The sequence below is a fragment of the Carassius auratus genome, chromosome 6 (assembly GCF_003368295.1).
Source record: "Carassius auratus strain Wakin chromosome 6, ASM336829v1, whole genome shotgun sequence".
In the NCBI taxonomy this organism is placed as follows: Eukaryota; Metazoa; Chordata; class Actinopteri; order Cypriniformes; family Cyprinidae; genus Carassius; species Carassius auratus.
Window position 1 is genome coordinate 7593531 of NC_039248.1, and position 22344 is coordinate 7615874.

The 22344-nt window shown below is 36.9% G+C and overlaps 1 protein-coding gene across 1 annotated transcript in view; it reads left to right on the forward strand.

Moving 5' to 3' along the window:
- Positions 1–22309, forward strand: part of asic4b (acid-sensing (proton-gated) ion channel family member 4b) — a 41929-nt gene extending 19620 nt beyond the window's left edge. Inside the window, exons 2-10 of the mRNA XM_026259314.1 lie at positions 5000–5144; positions 13008–13135; positions 13392–13545; positions 13822–13875; positions 15923–16076; positions 16623–16714; positions 19460–19539; positions 19632–19811; positions 19903–22309. Coding sequence (XP_026115099.1) covers positions 5000–5144; positions 13008–13135; positions 13392–13545; positions 13822–13875; positions 15923–16076; positions 16623–16714; positions 19460–19539; positions 19632–19811; positions 19903–20004 — 1089 coding nt within the window. The 3' untranslated portion in view covers positions 20005–22309. The remainder of the gene's footprint in view (positions 1–4999; positions 5145–13007; positions 13136–13391; positions 13546–13821; positions 13876–15922; positions 16077–16622; positions 16715–19459; positions 19540–19631; positions 19812–19902) is intronic.
- Positions 22310–22344: the final 35 nt, after the last annotated feature.

Below are 22344 nucleotides of genomic sequence, written 5' to 3' on the forward strand. Positions count from 1 at the left end.
TGAGGCAGATCTGCTGGTAACATTGGTGTCCTGTTAGTAACACACACACACAGAGTCCATATGTCTCCTGTGTTCACTTCTGCATGCTTTAAAAAACTACATTTAGCCAATTAACTTGTCTCAACCATGAAGACAGTATTTCAAAAACTTGTAAAAATCTATGGTGTATTACGAAAACATGTTCAAAAACAGCATACAATAAATAGTACAAAAGATAAGGCAGTGTTTACATTGAATATAGTGCTTTGGTTATATAAGAATCTTAAGATATGTTTCTGAGGAAACAGCACAGAATACACTGGTTCCATGAAGAACCTTTAACATCCATCAAAAAAAAAACTATTCACTGAAAGTCTCTTTGAGGAACCAAATGGCTTCTCAATGGCATTGCTGTGCCTCCTTTTGGGACCTTAATAGCTTAAATCTTTAATAGTGTAAGTAAAGAATTATTCTTAGGACTCAAAAAATAAGACAGTTTGGGTCTCAGATGCTGAAGCAATGTTATGCAGTTTGAGGTTTGCAGTGAGACATTTGTGTTGTGATAGGTATTTATCGTCAGCAGCACCTTCACAAACACCCGAAAGAAAAATCACTCAGTAACAATAACAAGCTTTGCCGCGGGCACAATTAAAGACTACACGTAAGTATGCTGTCAGAAAGAATTAATGTAAGCGCACACACACGCTCTGTCACACGCTCTTTCTTAATCTCACTCTTGGACTTTCTTTCTCTCTTCTTTTGACTGGAATACATTCACACGTTTCCTCTATCCAGTTAGCAGATTACTCATGAAATATGCATCTCACATCCATCTCTTTGTATCTTACATGAGAGTCAGTCATGTTGTTTTTCATACCCACTCTTTTGCAGCAAAGCTTAACCTGATTCAATGTTTATACCTCATGCATGAGTTTTTATCATAATGCCAAATTTGTTTGTTTAGTATTTTATTTAATAGGCTACTGGAGCAACATAGCTTTTACGTTCAATACAAAAGCGAGGATAGCATTGTATGAAGGTTTTTTGTAGTACAGAAGCACTTTTCCTGACCTTTAGATTAAACCTTAGGTTAAGCTTCTCTTTCCTGTCCTTTCAATAAAAATGAAGAACAACTGTGTAATGAAAATGAGCTGCAGTTTGACAAGGAAATGGGAGATGACAGATACATATCAAAACTGATGCATTAACAAAAAAATGATAAAAGTATAAATGTTTCAGATGCATATCACATCATCATGCTCTTGATCCTGTACTGATGAAAAACTATATAACACTTTGTCTGTCAAAGAAAATGGTTATCTAAGGGTAAAAGATTAATGTAGCTAGGTTGATTTCTGTCTTCCTGTAAGATTACCACAGATGTACATAATTATCTGTTCAGACACATGCAGGTCACAAGCAAACATATGTTAAACACAGACACACGTCACTCAAATACACAAACACAGGCTAGCTATACAGTAGATGATATAAGTTTGAATAATTACACAACACTTTTGTACATATTTCATATGTACTGACCAAGGCTATAACGCCTGAAGAAAGCTTTCCATTAACACTCCCATTCATTTTAATGGCAGTTGCCCAGCAATTGCAGTGCCTCTCAGAGGTATGTGATCTGGATGCTCCCATCTTGGCTCCTGGGAACATAGTTCCTGGTAACATGTGTGATGTGGCTGATTACTCATCAGAGGCAGTGGGTAGAGAAAAATAAATTAATAAATAAATTCAAAACATCCAAAGGTTCATATGGGTCCTTAAAAAAGTCTAAAAATTTAATTTGTAAAAATATCCTATCTATCTATCTATCTATCTATCTATCTATCTATCTATCTATCTATCTATCTATCTATCTATCTATCTATCTATCTATCTATCTATCTATCTATCTATCTATCTATCTATCTATCTGTCTATCTATCTGTCTGTCTGTCTGTCTGTCTGTCTGTCTATCTATCTATCTATCTATCCACATTTTACATGACAAAAAGTTGTATGTTATGTGTGTCTAGTTTTATATAGCTGGTCTATTAGTCATTTTCTCTAAACAAAAATGAGTACATCTCATTTTTGTGTTCATCTGCATAATAGTGTCTCCTCTATCAGCCACTTCTATTGTTGTGAACAATCTTTGGTCATATTGGACTTTTACACCCCCATGTCTCTTATCTGAATGATTTGTGGGAAGTCGTCTGCTCTGCATGAATATTTGATTTTCTCTGGGGGGAAAGTTATGTTTATTGAAATAAATTAATAAAACCCTAACCAGCATGACATTGGCATGCACTGTAATTCGCTTTGGATAAAAGCGTCTGCTAAATGCATAAATTTATATAAAATAATTGATGTTTGTGTTTATCTGAAAACTGTTTTTGAGTGTACAGTATTTTGTATAACGTGAAAGCTGTTTCAACAGACTAAATCGGCCTTTTGAAGAAGGAAAAGTGTTCTCTTATATTTATCTTCAAGGTTTTTCGCAGATGCTATTTTGCAGGGCAACTTACAAAATTGCTTTAGCATCGCATACAAGACCAGTTTGAAAAGCTATCTACTAGAAAACAAGTGCTTCCTATACCTTGAATGAAAAAAACAAGATAAAGCTTGACCTTTGACAACCTTTATTCTAGGTGTGTAGTAACAACTAAGTGATTTTAACCTTGTGTGTAGCATTGGTGTGATGAAGAATAATATTTTTGTCATCAGGAGAGAGAGAGAGGAAGGTGTAGGTGGAGGATGTAGAAGGTGCAAAAGAGTTTCCTTGGTGCAGCAGTGTCAAGCTTTGCTCCATATCTCCGTAGTCATCATGGTTCCCTTATGTTCTGTCTGAGAACCTCTGTAAGCTAAAGAAACTTGCTTCTGCCATGGGGTAATAATAAATAAATAAATAATAAACATGCAATTGTGACTTTTTATCCCATAGTTCTGATTATTTTTCTTGCATTTCTGAGTTTATATAAAATTTTTGACTTTGATAGAAAAAAAACAGCAACATCAGAATTGTGAGATATTACTGTAACTCTAATTGCAAGTTTATAAATTGCAATATACAAACTTAAAATGTGAGAGAAAAAAAGTCAGAAGGATGGTTGAAACATTATCATTTATTATTACATGGCAGAAGCTATATATATATATATATATATTTATATATATACGTATATAATTGTGATATGTAAACCAGTGCTGCCAAGTCACGAAATTCCACTGTTTCCGTGGGGATTAAGTCAATCAATCAATTAATCACCTTTATTTATATAGTGCTTTAAACAAAATACATTGCTTCAAAGCACTGAACAACATTCATTTGGAAAACAGTGTCTCAATAATGCAAAATGACAGTTAAAGGCAGTTCATCATTGAATTCAGTTATGTCATCTCTGTTCGGTTTACAACGTGTCTGTGCATTTATTTGCAATCAAGTCAATGATATCGCTGTAGATGAAGTGACCCCAACTAAGCAAGCCAGAGGCGACAGCGGCAAGGAACCAAAACTCCATCGGTGACTGAATGGAGAGAAAAACCTTAGGAGAAACCAGGCTCAGTTGGGGGGTCAGTTCTCCTCTGACCAGACAAAACCAGTAGTTCAATTCCAGGCTGCAGCAAAGTCAGATTGTGCAGAAGAATCATCTGTTTCCTGTGGTCTTGTCCTGGTGGTCGTCTGAGACAAGGTCTTTACAGGGGATCTGTATCTAGGGCTCTAGTTGTCCTGGTCTCCGCTGTCTTTCAGGGCAGTAGAGGTCCTTTCTAGGTGCTGATCCACCATCTGGTCTGGATACGTACTGGATCCGGGTGACTGCAGTGACCCTCTGATCTGGACACAGACTGGATCTGGTGGCCACGGTGACCTCGGAACAAGAGAGAAACAGACAAATATTAGCGTAGATGCCATTCTTCTAATGATGTGGCAAGTACATAGGGTGTTATGTGAAGTGTTTCCGGTTCCGGTTTACCTAATTAATGCAGCCTAAAAATCCTTTAACGGATTTGGATATTAAAAGCATATTAGTATGTTATGTGTATGCCAGGTTAAAGAGATGGGTCTTTAATCTAGATTTAAACTGCAAGAGTGTGTCTGCCTCCCGAACAATGTTAGGTAGGTTATTCCAGAGTTTAGGCGCCAAATAGGAAAAGGATCTGCCACCCGCAGTTGATTTTGATATTCTAGGTATTATCAAATTGACTGAGTTCTGAGAACGTAGCGGACGTAGAGGAGTATAATGTAAAAGGAGCTCATTCAAATACTGAGGTGCTAAACCATTCAGGGCTTTATAAGTAATAAGCAATATTTTAAAATCTATACGATGTTTGATAGGGAGCCAGTGCAGTGTGGACAGGACCGGGCTAATATGGTCATACTTCCTGGTTCTAGTAAGAACTCTTGCTGCTGCATTTTGGACTAGCTGTAGTTTGTTTACTAAGCGTGCAGAACAACCACCCAATAAAGCATTACAATAGTCTAACCTTGAAGTCATAAATGCATGGATTAACATTTCTGCATTTGACATTGAGAGCATAGGCCGTAATTTAGATATATTTTTGAGATGGAAAAATGCAGTTTTACAAATGCTAGAAACGTGGCTTTCTAAGGAAAGATTGCGATCAAGTAGCACACAAGTCATAATTTTGAGAAAAGAAATATGACAAAAAGTCAATTTCAAATAACAAAATGCAATTGCAATAAAAAACAGGTTTAAATAAAGGTAAAAGATTTACAAGATAAAAAGCCACAGTTATCTTTTTAATTTTGCTGCAAAAACAAATTTCCAACCAGGCCTACTTGGTGAAGGCATAACAGAGAGTTAAAATAAGGGAAGTATGCAACAGTTGATGCTGCTGCTGGTATGGTCAGGAAATCTGAGAGAAGGTAAGTGCCATTTGCTAACACCTTTGTATGAAGATTTTGTTTTGGGTGAAAAAGACTAGGCAGAGGAGCACAGGTGTTGAGGTGTTTTCAGTAGTGCAAATATGTGTAATACATTTTTGTGTCTGTGGTCTGCAGGTGTATACACGGTATGGGAAATGTTACACATTTAATGGAAACAAGACATCGCCCAAGCGGGTAAGGCAAGGTGGCACAGGAAACGGACTGGAGCTGATGCTGGATATTCAACAGGACGAGTATCTGCCAATCTGGAGAGAAACCAGTGAGTGACAAACACAACTCCTGCCATTCTGCATCTCACTTAATTATTGTAGTTAAAATTACTTTAAAGAGTTTCAGTATTCATTGTACTTTTTTACTACAATGCTGATTGTTTTGTACAATGTAATTTTCAATTTAAACATGTACACAATGTAAACATTTAAAACTTTGGAATTGGTAAGATTTTAAAATGACTTTTAATCTTACCAAGGCTGCAGTCACATATCTGACCAAAAGTACACAGTACAAACAGTAATACTGTGAAATATTATTACAATTTATAATAACTGTTTTCTATTTTAATGTATGTTAAAATGTCATTTATTTCTGTGATGGCAAAGCTAAATTGTCTGTAGCTATTACTCCAGTCTTCAGTGTCACATGATACTTCAAGAAACATTTCTTATCAATATTCTAAACATTATTTTGTTGAAAATGTGATCCTGTAAACTGTATGATTATTTAACAAATAGAAAGTAAAAAAACAAACAAACAACAACAAAAAAACAATAGCAATCTTTTGTAACATTACTGTATAAATGCATTATGTCACCTTCCATTATTTTAATGTTAATAAAATCATATGTATATATAGACATACATTCATACAGTTTCAAGAAAGTAAGCAAACCATTTTTTTTCCTGGTTTTAAATTGGTCATAAAATGTGATCTGATCTTCACCAAAGTCACAAATATAATCAAACACAATATTTCTAAATTGATAAAACACAAACAGTCATGATCTTTTACATTTTTATTGAACACACCCATTGAACATATAAAGTAATGGTGGAAAAAGTAAGTGAAACAGTGCTTTAATAACTGGTTGAAACACCTTTGGCAGCAATAACCTGTGTAAGCTGTGTATTAGACCTGCACAATGTCCAGGAGTAATTTTGGACCATTCTTCCTTAAAGAACTGCTTCAGCTCACCCTTAGGACGTCTGGTGTAAATGGCTCTCTTGAGGTCATTCCACAGTATCTCTATTGGGTTGAGGTCTAGCCTTGATTGGGCCACTCCAAAGGTGGATTTTATGTCTCAAAAGTCATTCTGAAGTAGATTTACTTCAATGTTTAGGGTTATTATCCTGCTGCATCACCCAGCTTCGTCTGAGAGCTTGTAGACAGCCACATTGAGATTATCCTGTAGGATATCCTGATAAACTGATATCCTGGAATTAATTTCCCCCTCTACAATGGCAAGCAGTCCAGGTCCAGAGGCAGCAAAGCATCCCCAAATCATGATGCTCCTTCCTCCATACTTCACTTTTGGGAAGATGTTTTCATGTTGGTTACACTGTTTTCTTTTTCCACCATAAATAGTGCTGCATGGTGAAGTGAAGCAATTATATCTGTCCACAAGACATGCTCTCAGTAGTGTTGTGGAGTGTCAAGGTGGTCTTCGGCAAACTTTAGGCATGCTGCAGTGGGTTCCTTCGTGGTGTCCTTCCATGCCTGTTCAATATTTTACATATGGTTGACTCATGAACGTAGCCGTTAACCAGCTTCAATGAATCCTTCAAGTTTTTAGCTATTACTCTAGGGTTATTTTTCACCTTGTTGATCATTCTGCATCATGCCTATACGACTTCTATGGAAAGTAGCCACAGTACTACAGTATACCATCTCCATAGTTTGGCAGTTTGTCTAACTGATGAATATCTAAAGTCTTTGAGATTACTCTGTAACCCTTTCCAGCAACATGCATATCAACAACTCTTGATCGTAGGTCTTCTGATGCATAGCTCACATCAGATAATGCTACTTGTGAATAGTAAACTGACACTGTTTGGGTCAGTTCAACTTTAAACCACAACCTGATTCTCATTTCATTGATTGGACTTCTTGTTTGCTAACATCTGACTCTAGTTGGAATTTAGCGACACCAGAAGCCTAGTGTTTCACTTATTCTTTCCACCATTACTTTGTAAGTTTTATGAGTGTGCTTAATAATGTCATGAAATATGATGATTGTTTATGTATTTTGTTATAGTGTTGATATTTGTGTCTTTGATGAAAATCAAATACAATGTCATGACCATTTTATGCAGAAAACTAGGAAACGTACTTGGTTACTAACATAACCTCAGTTCCCTGAGATACGGGAACAGGTACTGCGTCTACTTTAAATGCTGCAAAAGCAGAGCTGTTATAATCATCAAGGACACTATCCACCCCAGTAACCATCTTTTCACTTTGCTGCCATCTGGTAAGCGCTTCCATAGCCTGATGGCAAAAACCGAGAAACTTACAGTAGGAGGAGTTTCTTCCCCCAGGCCATCAGGTTCCTAAACTCAAAACCAGCCTCTTAACATCTACATGTCTCCACAACATATTTATCATTCTCTACATCACAGTAACATACTGACAGTGTCAACCTGTTTGCACATTTGCCTCTTGTACATTCGTGTGTATCTTAATATTTAAGACTACAGTGTACTTTCATGCACATTATTTTCATTATATTTAATTCTACAGGATGCAACTTTTTTATATTTTATTCTCATATTTTTATTGTTTACTTTTATTTCATTCTTTTATAGCTATATTTATGTATATTTTTATGTATATTTTCACATTTCACTGCTGGTTATATATTCTCTATATAATTGTGTGAATGTGATGAATAAAAATATTGAATCTTGAATCAGCTAAGACGCTCCTTACCTGAAGCCTTATTTCAATAGTATCCTCAGGTTACTTCAACTGAAGTGACGTCTGACTCGTGCAGCTACATAGCACATGTAGCTACACAGTACTTGTTCCTGTATCTCAGGGAACGAGGTTACGTTAGTAACCAAGTACGTTAAATATTGATAATTCACTATTACTACATCTGCTAAGATGCTATGGAGCCAGTACAATTATACTGTGCTATGGCAGAGGAATCACTACATACATAACTTGACTTAAGCACCTGGGGCCCAGAAAACAATGAATCTATAATAAGGTCATGCCCTGCCTCACTAATCATTCCAGAGGAACCGTACAGCCTCGGTACTCCAAGAACCGAGAGCGTACAAGTAAGCAGACCTGGCAAGTTTGAGTGTGTTACAGTCCAAACTTTTGCTCAGAGCTGGTTCTGCATAAAGCAAGTGTGTGCCCACAAAAGCAGAAAGGATCCAATCATGCAAGGAAGAGAAAGCTAGCATAATACCATAAACTATCCACCTAGAAAATCTTTGCTTCATTGGGGCTCACAGAGAGCACCTGCAGATACCGTTTTCGCTTGACCAATGCTAATGCTAGAAGCAGAGCAGTTTTCGGTGACAAGGACCAAAGGTTAGCACATTGTAGTGGCTCAAAGAGAGGGCCCTTCAGGGCAGTCAAAACAGTGGGCAGATCCCATTTAGGAACAGTGAGGGGCGGGCCAGATTCAGTCTCCTGGCCCCCCTCAGGAAACAGACAATTAAGTTGTTCCTGCCCAGTGATTGGCCTACTATAGGAACATGGAAAGCTGCTATAGCTGCTCCATAGATCTTGAACGCATACCTGTCCTACAAATAATACATTGAGAAGTGAGAGTTTTCCAAAGATCTCCCAGATTTTCTGAACCATCTTCAGATGGAGCATTCCTTCCTATGAGGGGACCTTGCTCTGTGATAGCATGTCTCCTCATTGGTTCAGTCTGGTTCAGTCTGCTCTCAGCAAATGTAAGTTGAGCTTAGCCCATTCCAGGAGGTGATCTACCAGGATGAAGAGGCGCTCCGAGGAGAGTCCTCCCTGGCAAGTTATGTAGGACATCACAGACATGGTGTCCCTTCAGGTCTGGCAGGAAGAACTGACTGGCCTGACAGACTGCTAGCATTTCCAGGCAGTTGATGTGAAGCCCTTTCTCTGCTTTTGACCAATGGCCAAAATTCGGTTTGCTGTTACACAGAGTTCCCCTACCTCTGTTGGAAGCATCTGTAGAGACAACCACCCAAACCATTCCAAGGGCCACACCCCATTTGATCCACTGATGAATCAGATGGAACCCACGGTTTCGGATAGTACTGAAGGGTCCACATACAACACTCTAAGTGGCTAAGGAGGATCCTGTTAGAGCCTCCTGATGTCTCTGACTTGGCCAAAATGAGCCAGTCATCGAGGTAGTGGAAAATGCGGATTCCCATCTGCCTCAGAAGAGATCTGTGTCCATGCACTTTGTAAAAGTGGGGGGAGCCAGAGGCAGTCTGAAGGGAAGGACTGTATATTGATAAGCCACTCCCTTGAAGGTGAATCTCAAGAATCATCTGTGATGGGGGACTATCTGGATGTGAAAGTAAGCCTCTTTCAGATCCAGAGAAAAGAATCAGTCACCTGTGTAGTCATCCTGAACAGCCTTTCCAAGAAGGTGCGGTTCAGGTGTTTGTGATCAAAGATGGGCAGGAGGCCGCCATCCTTTTTGGGCACAAGGAAGTAATGGCTGTAGAGGCCTGACTCGCTCTGAACTGGAAGAGCCATTTCTATGACTTCTTTTGCCAGCAGATTCATCATCTCAGAGTGCACAGCATGTGCGTCATTGCTCTGAACCAAGGTGGGAACCACGTCACTGAAACGCGAGGGTCTCTAAGCAAATTGAAGTGACTAACCTTGTTTTATTATCCTCAAAATCCATTCTGACTCTCCAGGGATGGCCTCCCAGGACTCGGTCCACATGGCAAGGGGCTGGGGACAGGGCACTCATGAGAAATGGAAGGGGAAAGTTGCTCTCTTTTTTGAAAATGTTTGTGCTTTATTTTGTCCACTGTAACAGATGATGTTTGCTTGGGCACTTAAATGTTCTCAGAATCGCAACAGACACATTGTCTTCTGCTCCCGGAAATGAACAGGGTGAATTTTCAAAAATTTGAAATTTGAATTAAAAAAATTAGTTTGTTTTACTCACCCCCAAGGCATCCTAGGTGTATATGACTTTCTTCTTTCAGATGAGTCCAGTCGTAGTTATACAATAATTTTCCCTGTTATTCCAAGCTCTATCATAGCAGTCAGTGGGTGTTGCAGTGCTTCAGTCCAAAAATACATTTAAAACTATTGGCGCAACCTAGATTAAAGTAACTATTATGTTTTGAATATGGATATTTTTCTTACACAAATACATCGATTCACAACAGGAGGCCCCTTGCTCACCCCCCGGGTCCATGTGAGACACTTTTTTTTTTATTTTTATGGATGGGCGCTTCTTATTTCACTTGTTTTGGACTGAAGCATTGCAACACCTGGTGACTGCAATGATAGAGCTTGGAATAGCCAGGGCAATTTTTTATATAACTACGACTGGATTCGCCTGAAAGAAAAACGTTACGGTTGTTTTTGGTTCTGTTTTGCTGTTGTTGTTTTTATTGTTGTTTCTATAGGTTGATCCAACTGTTCTTAATTGAAGGAGTAGGTATTTAAGAGTCACATCCTTGTTTGGGAGGAGACTGCTTCTTTTGTTAACATCCTGCCTTCGAGCTCTGCTGGACAGCTGGACACTTTTGCTGTTATCTTTCTTTAGATCTTTTTTTCTGTTTATTATTAATTTATTTACTATAATTAATTTGGTAGCACTTTATTTTACAGTCCTGTTCCTCTACTGCACACTATGTACTTATTATAGTAATTACAATAACTATGTAATAACTATGTACTAACCCTGAACCTACTCCTAAACCTAACCCTACCCCATGTAGTTACCTTGTATTACAATATCTTTCTTAGATAAATACATTACAAGTACACTATAAGTACATGTAAGTACACGTACTGCAAAATAAAGTGCAACCATTAATTCTTTATTCCTATTTGTAACCCCTTGACCGAATAAATACTTTTGGCTTAGAATGATACTTTTGGACATTATTTATTGTGGTTTCCTGAGTCGGGATGTAAAAGCAGGAAGTGTTGCATGGCCTGGAACAACTTCTGCACCTGCGTGAAGTGCTCTATGAAACCCTCAACCGCAGGTCCAAAGAAGCCAGTGGGGTAGATTGGGGGTTCAAGGAAAGGGGCTTTGTGTCATCCTTTTTTTCTGTCAAGGTGATCCATAAGTGGCACTCAAGCACCACCAGGCTGGCCATGGATCTCCCAATTGCCTGTACTGTGGTCTTAGTGGTGCGCAAGACCTGGTCTTTCTTGCTTCTCAGCTTTCTGAACACCGTGTGGTCTGGGTCAGACTTGTCCATGCAGGAAAGTAGTTTGGCCTGAAAGACCTGAAGGACCACCCTGAAATGTAGCGGCTGTCCAGCCGAAGAGTAGGCGCATCCAGAAAGAGCTAAAGTAGTCATGCATGTCTTGGATGGATGGGTGGCCTTCCAGCCAATGGCAATGGACAGGCAGAGATGCGCAGACACTGACTCATCCAGGGGAGGAAGCTTCTTATACCCCTTTTCTTCAGCACCATCTATTGAAGTGAGGGCAGAAGTATGCAGGCGTGCCGAGTAGGGGGAACGCCACGACCTGTTGAGTTTGGCGGAATCTGAACTAATGTGAGCTTGCTTTTTTTTCTGAAAAAAAAGTACTCTGCGAGTTCAAAGAGGAGACACTCATGTTCTTGCAATGAGAACAATCAATCTACATGAACACAGTTTCCGCATGGGATTTCCCCAAGCAGGATATGCACTCACTATAGCCATCATCGGCATGATGATGCAACAACAGTGCAGCATTTGAAACAATGCCGATTTGCTCTTTTAGAATGCTCTTTTAGAATCATCGCTGGATGGCAGCAGGTGAAGCTGGACCACTGCTGCTACGATGCTTAAGGCAGCAGATCAGCTGAGCAAAGAGAGGTTGCTGGTTCCACTGTGAATCAATGGTGAGGAGAGAAATCTGAGGATCCTGTAGTGAAAAACCAGCTTATATATCCAGATATCATAGACCGACCCATTGGTTCGTTTTTAAGTTACTGGATGAACCAATGGCCATGTTGTTACACTGCATTATTGAAAAAAAGGCTTCAGGTAAGGAGAAAAAATAACCCCATTGCGTTTAAGCAGATGGAGTACAAGTCAATTATTGAAAGAGAACATATATATATATAAGCCCTAAACACATAAAAACAAAAAAGTATTGTGAAACGACAGCATTTTTATTAACCAATGTTATGCGATTAAAACGTAACCCTTTTCCTCTTGAGATAAGTCATGGCAATGGATTTTGGTGGAATTTTTATGGATTTTGGCTATATTTATTCAAAGTAGGTGTATCTTTACAGAAGCAGAGTGGCAGCAATCAGCTTCAGTGGCCGTCTCAGAGCCAACACTGCACCTCAGACGTGTGCAATGTAAATTGTCTAAGCATTAATGGTAGGGAAAGCTCCTTATACTAGACAGTGGCCATGTATGAAGTGTTTTTTTGGAGGATATAGTACATTGAAAAATGATCATATGACTTTTTATATACGCCATGTGACCTGTAAATGTGAGACTGAAAAATGGTTTCCATTGCAGTTTTGCAAAAGTTTCCTTTTTTTAAAACTTTTTTTTTACAATATATGTGAGTTTTTGCGAAATTGACGCATTTCCATTAGGCGTTTTTTAAATTCAAGATGTTAATTTTCACAATTTGAAGTGCAATGGAAATGCAGCTAATGTGTGCTTCCACCCAATGTTATTTCAGTATTTTACTTTAGATATTCATCATTTAGGCTGTTTGTAACATACTGACAGACTTTCACGTGTGCTTTGTGTTTGTTCTCCTGAAGCTCGATTGCGGATGCAGTTAAATGAACTTGCATCTCTGAAAACTTTTATATGAAATAGATGTAAACACAGTCAGTTATGACAATCGAAATAGTAATATATATATACTCAGACAGATTTACATCGATTCATCTTCAAAAGTGCAGACAAAAAGAATGTTTATCAGATTTTTTTCACCATACAATCTGTCCATTTTCAGATGAGACGACACTGGAGGCAGGTATTCGGGTTCAGATTCATAGTCAGAATGAACCCCCATACATCCACCAGCTGGGCTTTGGGGTCTCTCCAGGATTCCAGACATTTGTTTCCTGTCAGGAACAGAGGGTAGGTTTAACTGGGGTAAAAAACATCAAAAACTTTTAAGGTCTGACTGTAACAGCAAGCTGTTCTAAACTCTTCAATTCCAGACATTTTAAATTAGGAACTAATTTACAAAAAGTCAAAAAGATTTTCAGGGCTGACTGGGATATATTTTAATTGAGACTGCATGTGCTAAATATTTCACAGCCATAGGGTGCACTCAGGCAGACATAGAAGCAGAGACACAGACTTTATCTCTAAATGTCTAATGTTTCTCTAGCTAACATACCTGCCACAGCCATGGGGGAACTGTCGAGCTTCATCTGAGCCTGTGATCCCAGGATACGACACCTACAGCGTCAGTGCTTGCAGACTGCACTGTGAGAGCACACAGGTGCAGAGAGAGTGCAACTGCAGGATGGTGCATATGCCAGGTGTGTGCTGTAGTATGAGTGGGATAATTGTTATAAAAACTGTCTATATGAATAAGAACAAATATGCCATTTTGGTCACGTCACCACACAGCTCATCTGTAAAATTGTTCATTAAGCTGCTGACAGATTGGCAGCTGCATCACAGCATTCCTTATTCCACCGCCAAGTCAGTGGCTTTCTTAGAAACCTTTATTAAGAAGACTTCTGTAAACAATCTACAAGCTCTCTTACTGATGTGTTGTTTAAATATTTTACACATCAAATATCTCTCTACAGGCAATGCTGATATCTGCACACCCAGTAAAATCAAGTGTGTTGACAAGGCTTTAGGTAAGATCATCACAGACCTTAAACACACAATGCTGATTGATCATCTCAAATAACTGTAAACTTCAACGGGATAATTCACCCCAAAATTTTAATTCTGTCATTATGTACCCAACTTCATGTTGTTATAAACCTGTAATTTGTATGATTTTCCTTCTTCTGTGGAAGATAGTTTGAAGAACAGTTTATTTATTTATTTTTTTTACAAACTTTGAATGTCAGTGGGGTCCAAATGAACACTGTAACATTTTTACTTTATACAATATATGCAACAATAAAAAAAAACAATTCATGATTAATAACATTATTGTATGCAATTAATCGTTATGCACAAAACTAATAATGCATCAAAAGTAGTGTATTGTGCAATTTCTTTTCATTTAAAAGTAGGCCTACTGCTATAGTACACGAACAAAAGTGTAATAACATTTGGTTTGCAAACACTTTAAACAAAATAAGGTGCTTTTACAGCAGAGTTCCTTTAACATAGTAGCAGTTAAATATTTATTGTAGCCTAAATCTCAACTTATAACATTAATGTAATTAAATTAAATATAAAACAAACTATTTGTCAGGACAATAACGTTTTTACAGAAAATATTTAATAGTTTGTTATTAAAAAACAACAAGTTATGCTAGGAGTCCAGAGCCTCAATCATAACATTATAACAGGCACCTTCCTATTAGAGACCTGCACGATCGCAGGACCCATTGCAGTAGAGTGCGTGTGGGACAACACTTGATGGGCGGATAGAGACTTAGAGTGTATGCGGGATGAGGGAGAATATTAGGGTGTGCTCACTCCTGGCAATCTTAACCGTGCCGGAGCACATTTAACCCCCAAAGCCTGGTTCGTTTAACTACTGTGATCGTTCTGTTTAGCAGTCCCTGGCTCAGTTGGAAGAGGTGGGCAACAGCATGGTTCAGTTATATATAAATCAGTGAGTGTGATCTTCTAAAACATGCTGCATGATTGTGTGAATATTTCTGAGCAGCCAAAGCGATAGATTCCTCTCACAATATATATATATATTACATGTGCATCTCAATAAACTAGAATGTCGTGGAAATGTTATTTATTTCAGTAATTCAACTCAAATTATGAAACTCGTGTATAAAATAAATTCAATGCACACAGACTGAAGTCTTTTTAAGTCTCTGGTTCTTTTCATTACGATGATGTTGGCTCACATAAAAAAAAAAAAAACAAAAAAAAAAAAAAAAAACACCAATTCACTATTATATAATTTCAATGATATATTTATATAAACCACAACAAGACATGTTTCAATATATTTTTCTATGTATTTCACAAATATTTGTACTCCGTTTGAAAATATTCAGATGTTTACTCAGTTACATTTACAAGGTAGAAATAATACTTTTCTTTATTACAAATTCCTGTAGACTTAAAGGTACATAAGTCATGTCCTTAAATATTTCCCCATTTATTTTTAAATAAAAGGTTTGTATTTCTTTATCCAAATGTGGTTTTGAAAGACAAGGATGATAACTGATAACTAATATAAAAAAAAAAAATCAGTGAACTAATCCTTTAGGAGTCAGGATATTGGTTTTAATTTAACACCTACTATGAGTTTTACATACAGTTGCCAGAACAATAAGTAAATAAAAAAAATTTTTTAAATTCTTAATGGGTTTTTATGGAGCTTTTTTTCATAAAAATAAAAAAAAAATTAAAAGAAAAATCTGTGCGTATTTTCTCAATTTAAACTCAATTTAAAAATAAACAAAGTTATTTTTTTTATTATTAAATGTGGATTCTTGAGTAAAATTTTTGACATAGTATCTGTACTTTTCACACTCCTGGTAAATAATGAATAATCAGTCAATAATAATGATATTTAAAGAGTGATTATTCACAACACAGCTGATTTGAAGTAACTGAGGTTTTAAAAACTCCCTATTGTATTTAAAGCTACTTAACAACACTGAGAGCTTGATTATTGATGATAACAACACCGTTTATTTCACTTCCTGTCCTCAGCAAATATAATTTATCAATATTTCCTGTACACTTCTTTTGCAGCTTTACTCCAGAAGAGCACAGGTGACTCATGCCCCTGCGAGACACCCTGTAATTTGACTCGGTATGGAAAAGAGCTCTCTATGGTTAAAATCCCCAGCAGGGGCTCTGCTCGCTACCTTTCTCGCAAATACCAGAAATCGGAGGAATACATTAGGTAAGTCCAATACATAAACAGCCACACATACACATAGTCTCATGGGGTAGTTTTCGTTCTGCTGCTGAACATATTTGAACATTATAGTTTATACCCTCAAACAGACCTGAGAGGAAACAAACCCAGCAGTTTTTCAATTGGAAGCTAAATGTGTTTCTGTTTCTAAATGTGTTTCTTCACAGTATTTTTTTATTATTATTTATTTGTTTATTTTTGCAAAACATGCTTCTTTTGCAAAAACTGTCAGCCTTTTCTAATAACTAGCAGGATTTATATTGTCCAAACAGAGGCTAATTTCTGTCAGTTATATAATTGGATGAAAAATTTAATTGTGGTCTTCCATTCATTGGCTCATTAATAGAAAAAAAAACTATTTTAATAGACTGCTCTATAATGACATTCTGTGGTTTCTTCTAATTATTATTTTTTTTTAAACCATTTTGGTGCTAATCCTTTTCTTTCCGTAATACAAAAAATAATAGGCTCATTTCCATACTGTTTCCCTGCAGGGAATTAAACAGTTTTATTAAACTTTTCATTGTGCAGAGACAACTTTCTCATCTTGGATATTTTCTTTGAGGCCCTTAACTATGAGACAATAGAACAGAAGAAAGCCTATGACATCGCTGGTCTGTTAGGTAGGTTTACAATCCCCACACGCTATAAATCTCTGTACTCCAACTGTTATGGTCATCAGAAGTGTGACGTGTCCACCTTCTCAAAGAGTATTAAAGGGACAGTTGACGTAGAAATTAAAACTGTGTCCTTTTAAACCTGTGTGATTCACCTTGATTGACAAAAGAGAAGAGGCGTTCACACTAATGTCTCATGTTTTTGTCCAGTCTTGTTAAAGGGATAGTTCACCTCCAGTTGCTGCTCCCCATTGACATGGATAATGTTTTGTTTTGTTTTTTTTTTGGGGGGGGGGGGCAGCAACTGAAGTTTAAAATTCAGAAAGAAATTAATACTGGTTAAAAATGTATAGGTTGCACTTGGAGACAAGAGGTCCAGTAAATTCCACATCCCAAATTTTATGCAACATTGTTTAATTTTATCTTCATAAAACTATACATCGGGTTATAGTTTTGTCATTTTGGGCCATAATTTTCCTTATCACATGCATTAGAAGTGAAAACATTTGGCATTTTTTAATGGATGTCAAAGGAAGGCAGGCTTCAATATGCTGAGTTCAGTACGCTGTTCAGATTATTGAACCGACGAATACTTTTAAATCTGAGCTGTGATTTTGACAATTTTGTTTATTTTCTGATATTGCTGTTTTAGCTAGCGGAAGTTCTTAATAGCCACCTAAAGGGTTAGTTCACCCAAAAATTAAAATGATGTCATTAATTACTCCCCCTAATGCCGTAAGACCTTCATCTTTCAAGATGTTCATCTTCAGAACACAAATTAAGATATTTTTGATAAACCCAAGAGTTTTCTGGCCCTCCATAGACAGCAACACAACTGAAATGTTCAAGGTAGTAAAATAGTCCATCAGTGGTTCAACTGTAATTTTATGAAGCTACGAGATCAGAGAAAAGAACATGCATGCGTCGTGATACTTGTGAACATGCCTCGAAGACTAAGATGGACGAAAAAAATTTGTTGAATAAAATCATGAGGGCCTGAGCACCGAGTGGGAGGACCCTATTGGAATTGCTGTTTCTTCTTCTTCTCCAAAATGAATTGCATTTTTGAGGGTCTAAACATACTTGAAAACTCATGAAACTTTGCAAATATGTCAGAAGTTGCGAAAATGTACATATGATATGGGTTTCAAAAGTGGTTGTGGCAAAATGGCCCACCCATAAAAATTCAATGAAGTGCCTCTCAAGCTGTGTTTCACATACATGTATGAAATTTGGTAGACACATGTAACAAACCAATACTTACAAAATGTCCCCTGGTATGAAGTCCAAAAACCAATATGTGGTTAGAATTTGTATGTTTTGTGCCACTTTTGCTATTTTCAGGCATTGTATATATTTAGACAAACTCCTCCTAGAAGTTTAAACAAATCAACACCAGATTTGGTCAGTGTAATCTAAAGCCCTTTGTGGTGTTACATTGCAAAGATTCAGAGTTTTTGTTGAAGGGCGTATCTGTGGCAGCCTGGCAAATTTCAATGTTTTGAAATAGAATTAAGGCAGACAATGTCCGATCTGCCCCAAACTTCTCAGTCCTGTTCTGAATACATGTCCATGTCCATATTCAGTTATAGTCATATCACTTTATAGTCAAAAGAAAGTGACATGTTTTATGCTGTAATGAACTGCTCCTTGAGAATTAATGACATCAACATCATATTTGGTCAGTCTACTTTAAAAACCTTTGCAATGTTAACTTGCAAAGATTTAGAGTTTTCATTAAAGTGTGTTGTTCTTGGCGGCCTGACAAAGTTTGATGTTTTGCCATGGGAATAGAAGTTGTTGTAACTTGTTGTAACGATCTGCCCCAGACTTCACGTTTGTAAAAACTGTAGCCTGAACACATCTAAAAGCCAATATTATGTGATAATAATAGCGCCACCTGCTGGAAACAGGAAATGACTTGTTTTACACTAATGTAAAAATACATGTCCAATCTGCACTAGACTTCTCGTTTGGTAAGAGTCCTGGTTTGAAGACATCTAAAGGCCAATATACAGTTATTGTCATAGCGCCACCTTATGGCAACAAGATATTTCATGTTTTATTCAAACATGCCATGTTCATTCTGCACCAAATTCAATGTTTGGTCAAAATCCTAGCTTGAAGACATCTACATGCCAATATCCAGTTATAGTCATAGCGCCACCAGCTGGCAGCATGAAGTTTGGCACAAATAAATGACTTTGACATATTCCTCCTATATTTACCACTTTAAATGCATATTGCCCACTATTCGCTGTTTCCATAAAGCCACTAGTTGCCGGTGTTCCTGTGTGCAAGGGCCCTTTAAATGCTGCTAGCAGCTTTAATTATTTTTGTTTCAGTAACATTACGGTTACATTACGGTTGAAGCACTGATGTCACATGGACTATTTTTGTCCTTACTACCTTTCTGGGCCTTTAATGTTTCAGTTATGTTGCTGTCTATGCAGGGTCAGAAAGCTCTCGGATTTCATAAAAAAAATATCTTAATTTGTGTTTCAAAGGTCTTGTGGGTTTGGAATGATATGAAGTTAATTAATGAGAAAAAATTTCATTTTTGGGTGCACTATCCCTAAACATTTAGTAGCCAGATTGGCTGATGAGTAAAAAAAGAATTTAATATTAAACCCTGATTACAAATGTATATTACTCAAATAGTAACTGATAAATACATAAGAAAACACTTATCTTTATATAACTTATCTTTAACTTATATTTATCTCATCATTGCTTGGTTTCCATTTTCAGGAGATATTGGTGGACAGATGGGGCTATTCATTGGGGCCAGTATTCTTACTATACTGGAAATACTTGACTATATCTATGAGGTATCATTGCGAAAGACATTCACATAAACACACAATCATAATACACACGATCTCTCATCCTTTCACTCTGCTTTTAATCTTTATCTCTTTAGGTGGCCAAATACAAAATCAAGCAATTCCTGAAACCAAAAAAGAGTCAGAAACAACAGAACCAACGGAACTTGATCCAAGAGCAGATCCAGAGAACAAAGAACCTGCGAGAGCAGAACCTGAAAGCTCAGCTGGCAGCCGGAACTATTGCTACAGTCAGATTTGAAGAAGTCAAAGTCAAGGTGAGTCAGAGAAACAGTGATTTTTTTGATGGCTTTTATGCATTGAACCTAATAACTGATGATCCACATCATGCGATTCGTTTGTCAACAGGCAGCTAATGAAGTGGCTCAACCACACAGTGCACATCCAACTTCAATATTACCAAATCATCACAATGCACAAGCAGTCGTACAGCAGGACTTTGCTTGTTAAGGGACGCCTCTTCTTCTCTGTATTTATTTTTCATATCACTGTACTTGAAATTGAGATCCTGAATGGACCCTCTAAACTGAAATACAAATTTCATTTTTTTTTCACTTATAAAAGCTACAGCCAAAGCAAAGCCTAATCCAGGACCTCATGTGAAACCGGCTCAAACCAGTCACACCGTCACTGTTCCCATTGTTCAAGTCAATACCAGATGAAGAAACCACACAATGTGTTTCACATGTGCTCTTGTAGATTTTTTTCCCATCTGGATGGACCTATCATAGATTTCAAAGAAGAAAGGACCTGAGAGGATCAGATTCGGACAGAATGTTGCATTTCACATAAATTACTTATTTGACAGGACAAATATGAACTAAATGGAAGTTATAAGAGACGAAGCAACCATGTTAGTGCAGAAAAAAAGTTGGTTTCTGCGTGGTTCTTCCTATGGTAATGTACAGTGCTTGCGCCATTTCACCTTTTCGCATTTCTTAATAACATAATGAAACTTCTCGGTAGAAGAACAGCTTAAATATACCACTCGTTTCTCTGTGAGTAGGTGTTATGTTCTTTTTCAGCCTTATGTAACTTCTCCATTGTGCTGTGGTCCTTATAATGAAACAGTCTGTCTCTAGGATTGAAACATAAAAAACACCACACTAGAGCACACTGTCTGCTTAAAAATCATCTTTAGTAAAAAATAAATAAAATACAATAAAAACACAACTAATATTCTTTAAATGTATGTAAAAATGTAGAGGTGATATTTATTTTGTATTCAAATACAAACACATGTCAATTTTTAGTAACATTTTGCTGAATATCCATCATTTCCGTCTCCTCATAAATCTAAAATAATAATAAAATCAGTTTGAAAAGACTATAGAACACAGTAATACTGACTACAGATGAAACAAAACTGTCTAAACCTTAAAACCACGATGAGTTTTCAGCTTTTTTATAATTTCATGTCTTGAGTTATGTATTAGAGACGAGCCAGATACTTCTTAATTTCCACAATTAACCTTGTACATGAGGACAGTATTTCAAGTAGGGAAAAAACTGCTTTTACTGCCATCTAGTGGGCATAAAACTAAATCACAAACACCTATTATGTTTTATCAACACCGTTTTGTATAAACTTGTCAAGGTCAAGTCATGGTATCTCAATAACAGTGGAAATTTAAGGCTATAAAGGTTATATGGAATCATGCAATTCAGAAATTACTGTGGAAGTATTTGGTGAATAAAAAGGTTTTTTTTTTTAACAAATTATCACATGGGTGTGATGATGACTTATCCAAGTTGTGAGCAAATAGGTTGTGTAATCACATAATAATAATAATTATGAAAACGTACTGTCACCTACATTTACAAATAGAATTAGAGCCTCTTAAGCTCTTCGTCTGTAACCATTTCTGTTAGCAGCTGAATGGTGCACACTTTAAACATCTGTAGTGTGGTGCACTAAATCTATAATCTCATTACAGCATGTCAGTTCCACTGAGCCCAACACCTGGTACTCTGCTCGAAAACATCTTTTTGTAAAAAAAAAAAAAAAAAAAAAATCAAAAATAAGGAAGGAAAAAAACACAGAAACCACGTAAACATCATTTGGACATTATAAATATTCTTAAATGTGTGGTTTATGTGCAAAACAACAAGAAAAAAGTTTTTGTTCATTTGTTTGTTGATTGCATAGCTGAGAAGCATTTCACTGTGAAGGAGCAGATTTAAAGGAACAGAACTTTACATGGACAATATAGTTATGTTGTCCCAGACAGCCACAGCTCACGGGAAAGGGAAGTGTGGGTGGAATACTGGAATGTATTTCTAACATGGGTGGATTCAGAAAACTGCAATAATGCAAAATACATTGTGGAAATAGCTTTATACATTCACCCTTTCTGAACTGTCCAGTATTGTTGTAAACATACTTTATCCTCTCTTCCCTCAGCTGCAGACACAATAAAAATGCAAAGCAAATCCTTCCACTACAATTACTGAAAAAAACAACAACAATCTATTCACGTTCTCTTTCCCAGCTCCATCACTAGCCCCAAGTATACTTTGTTTTTACTCAAATACTTGTATTTTTGTAGGCAATAATTTTTTCCCCTAAAACAATTTAGCACAAAACCTTCGAAAAGACTTCATAGATTGAGTTCAGAATTTATAAATATAATGGATGGATTACAATGAATACATTTGTAGAATTGGCTGTGGGTGGGGTTTGTGCTGTTCTTGTTTGGGAAGGGAAACATGCTATATATACATATACATATATATATATATATATATATATATATATATATATATATATATATATATATATATATACAC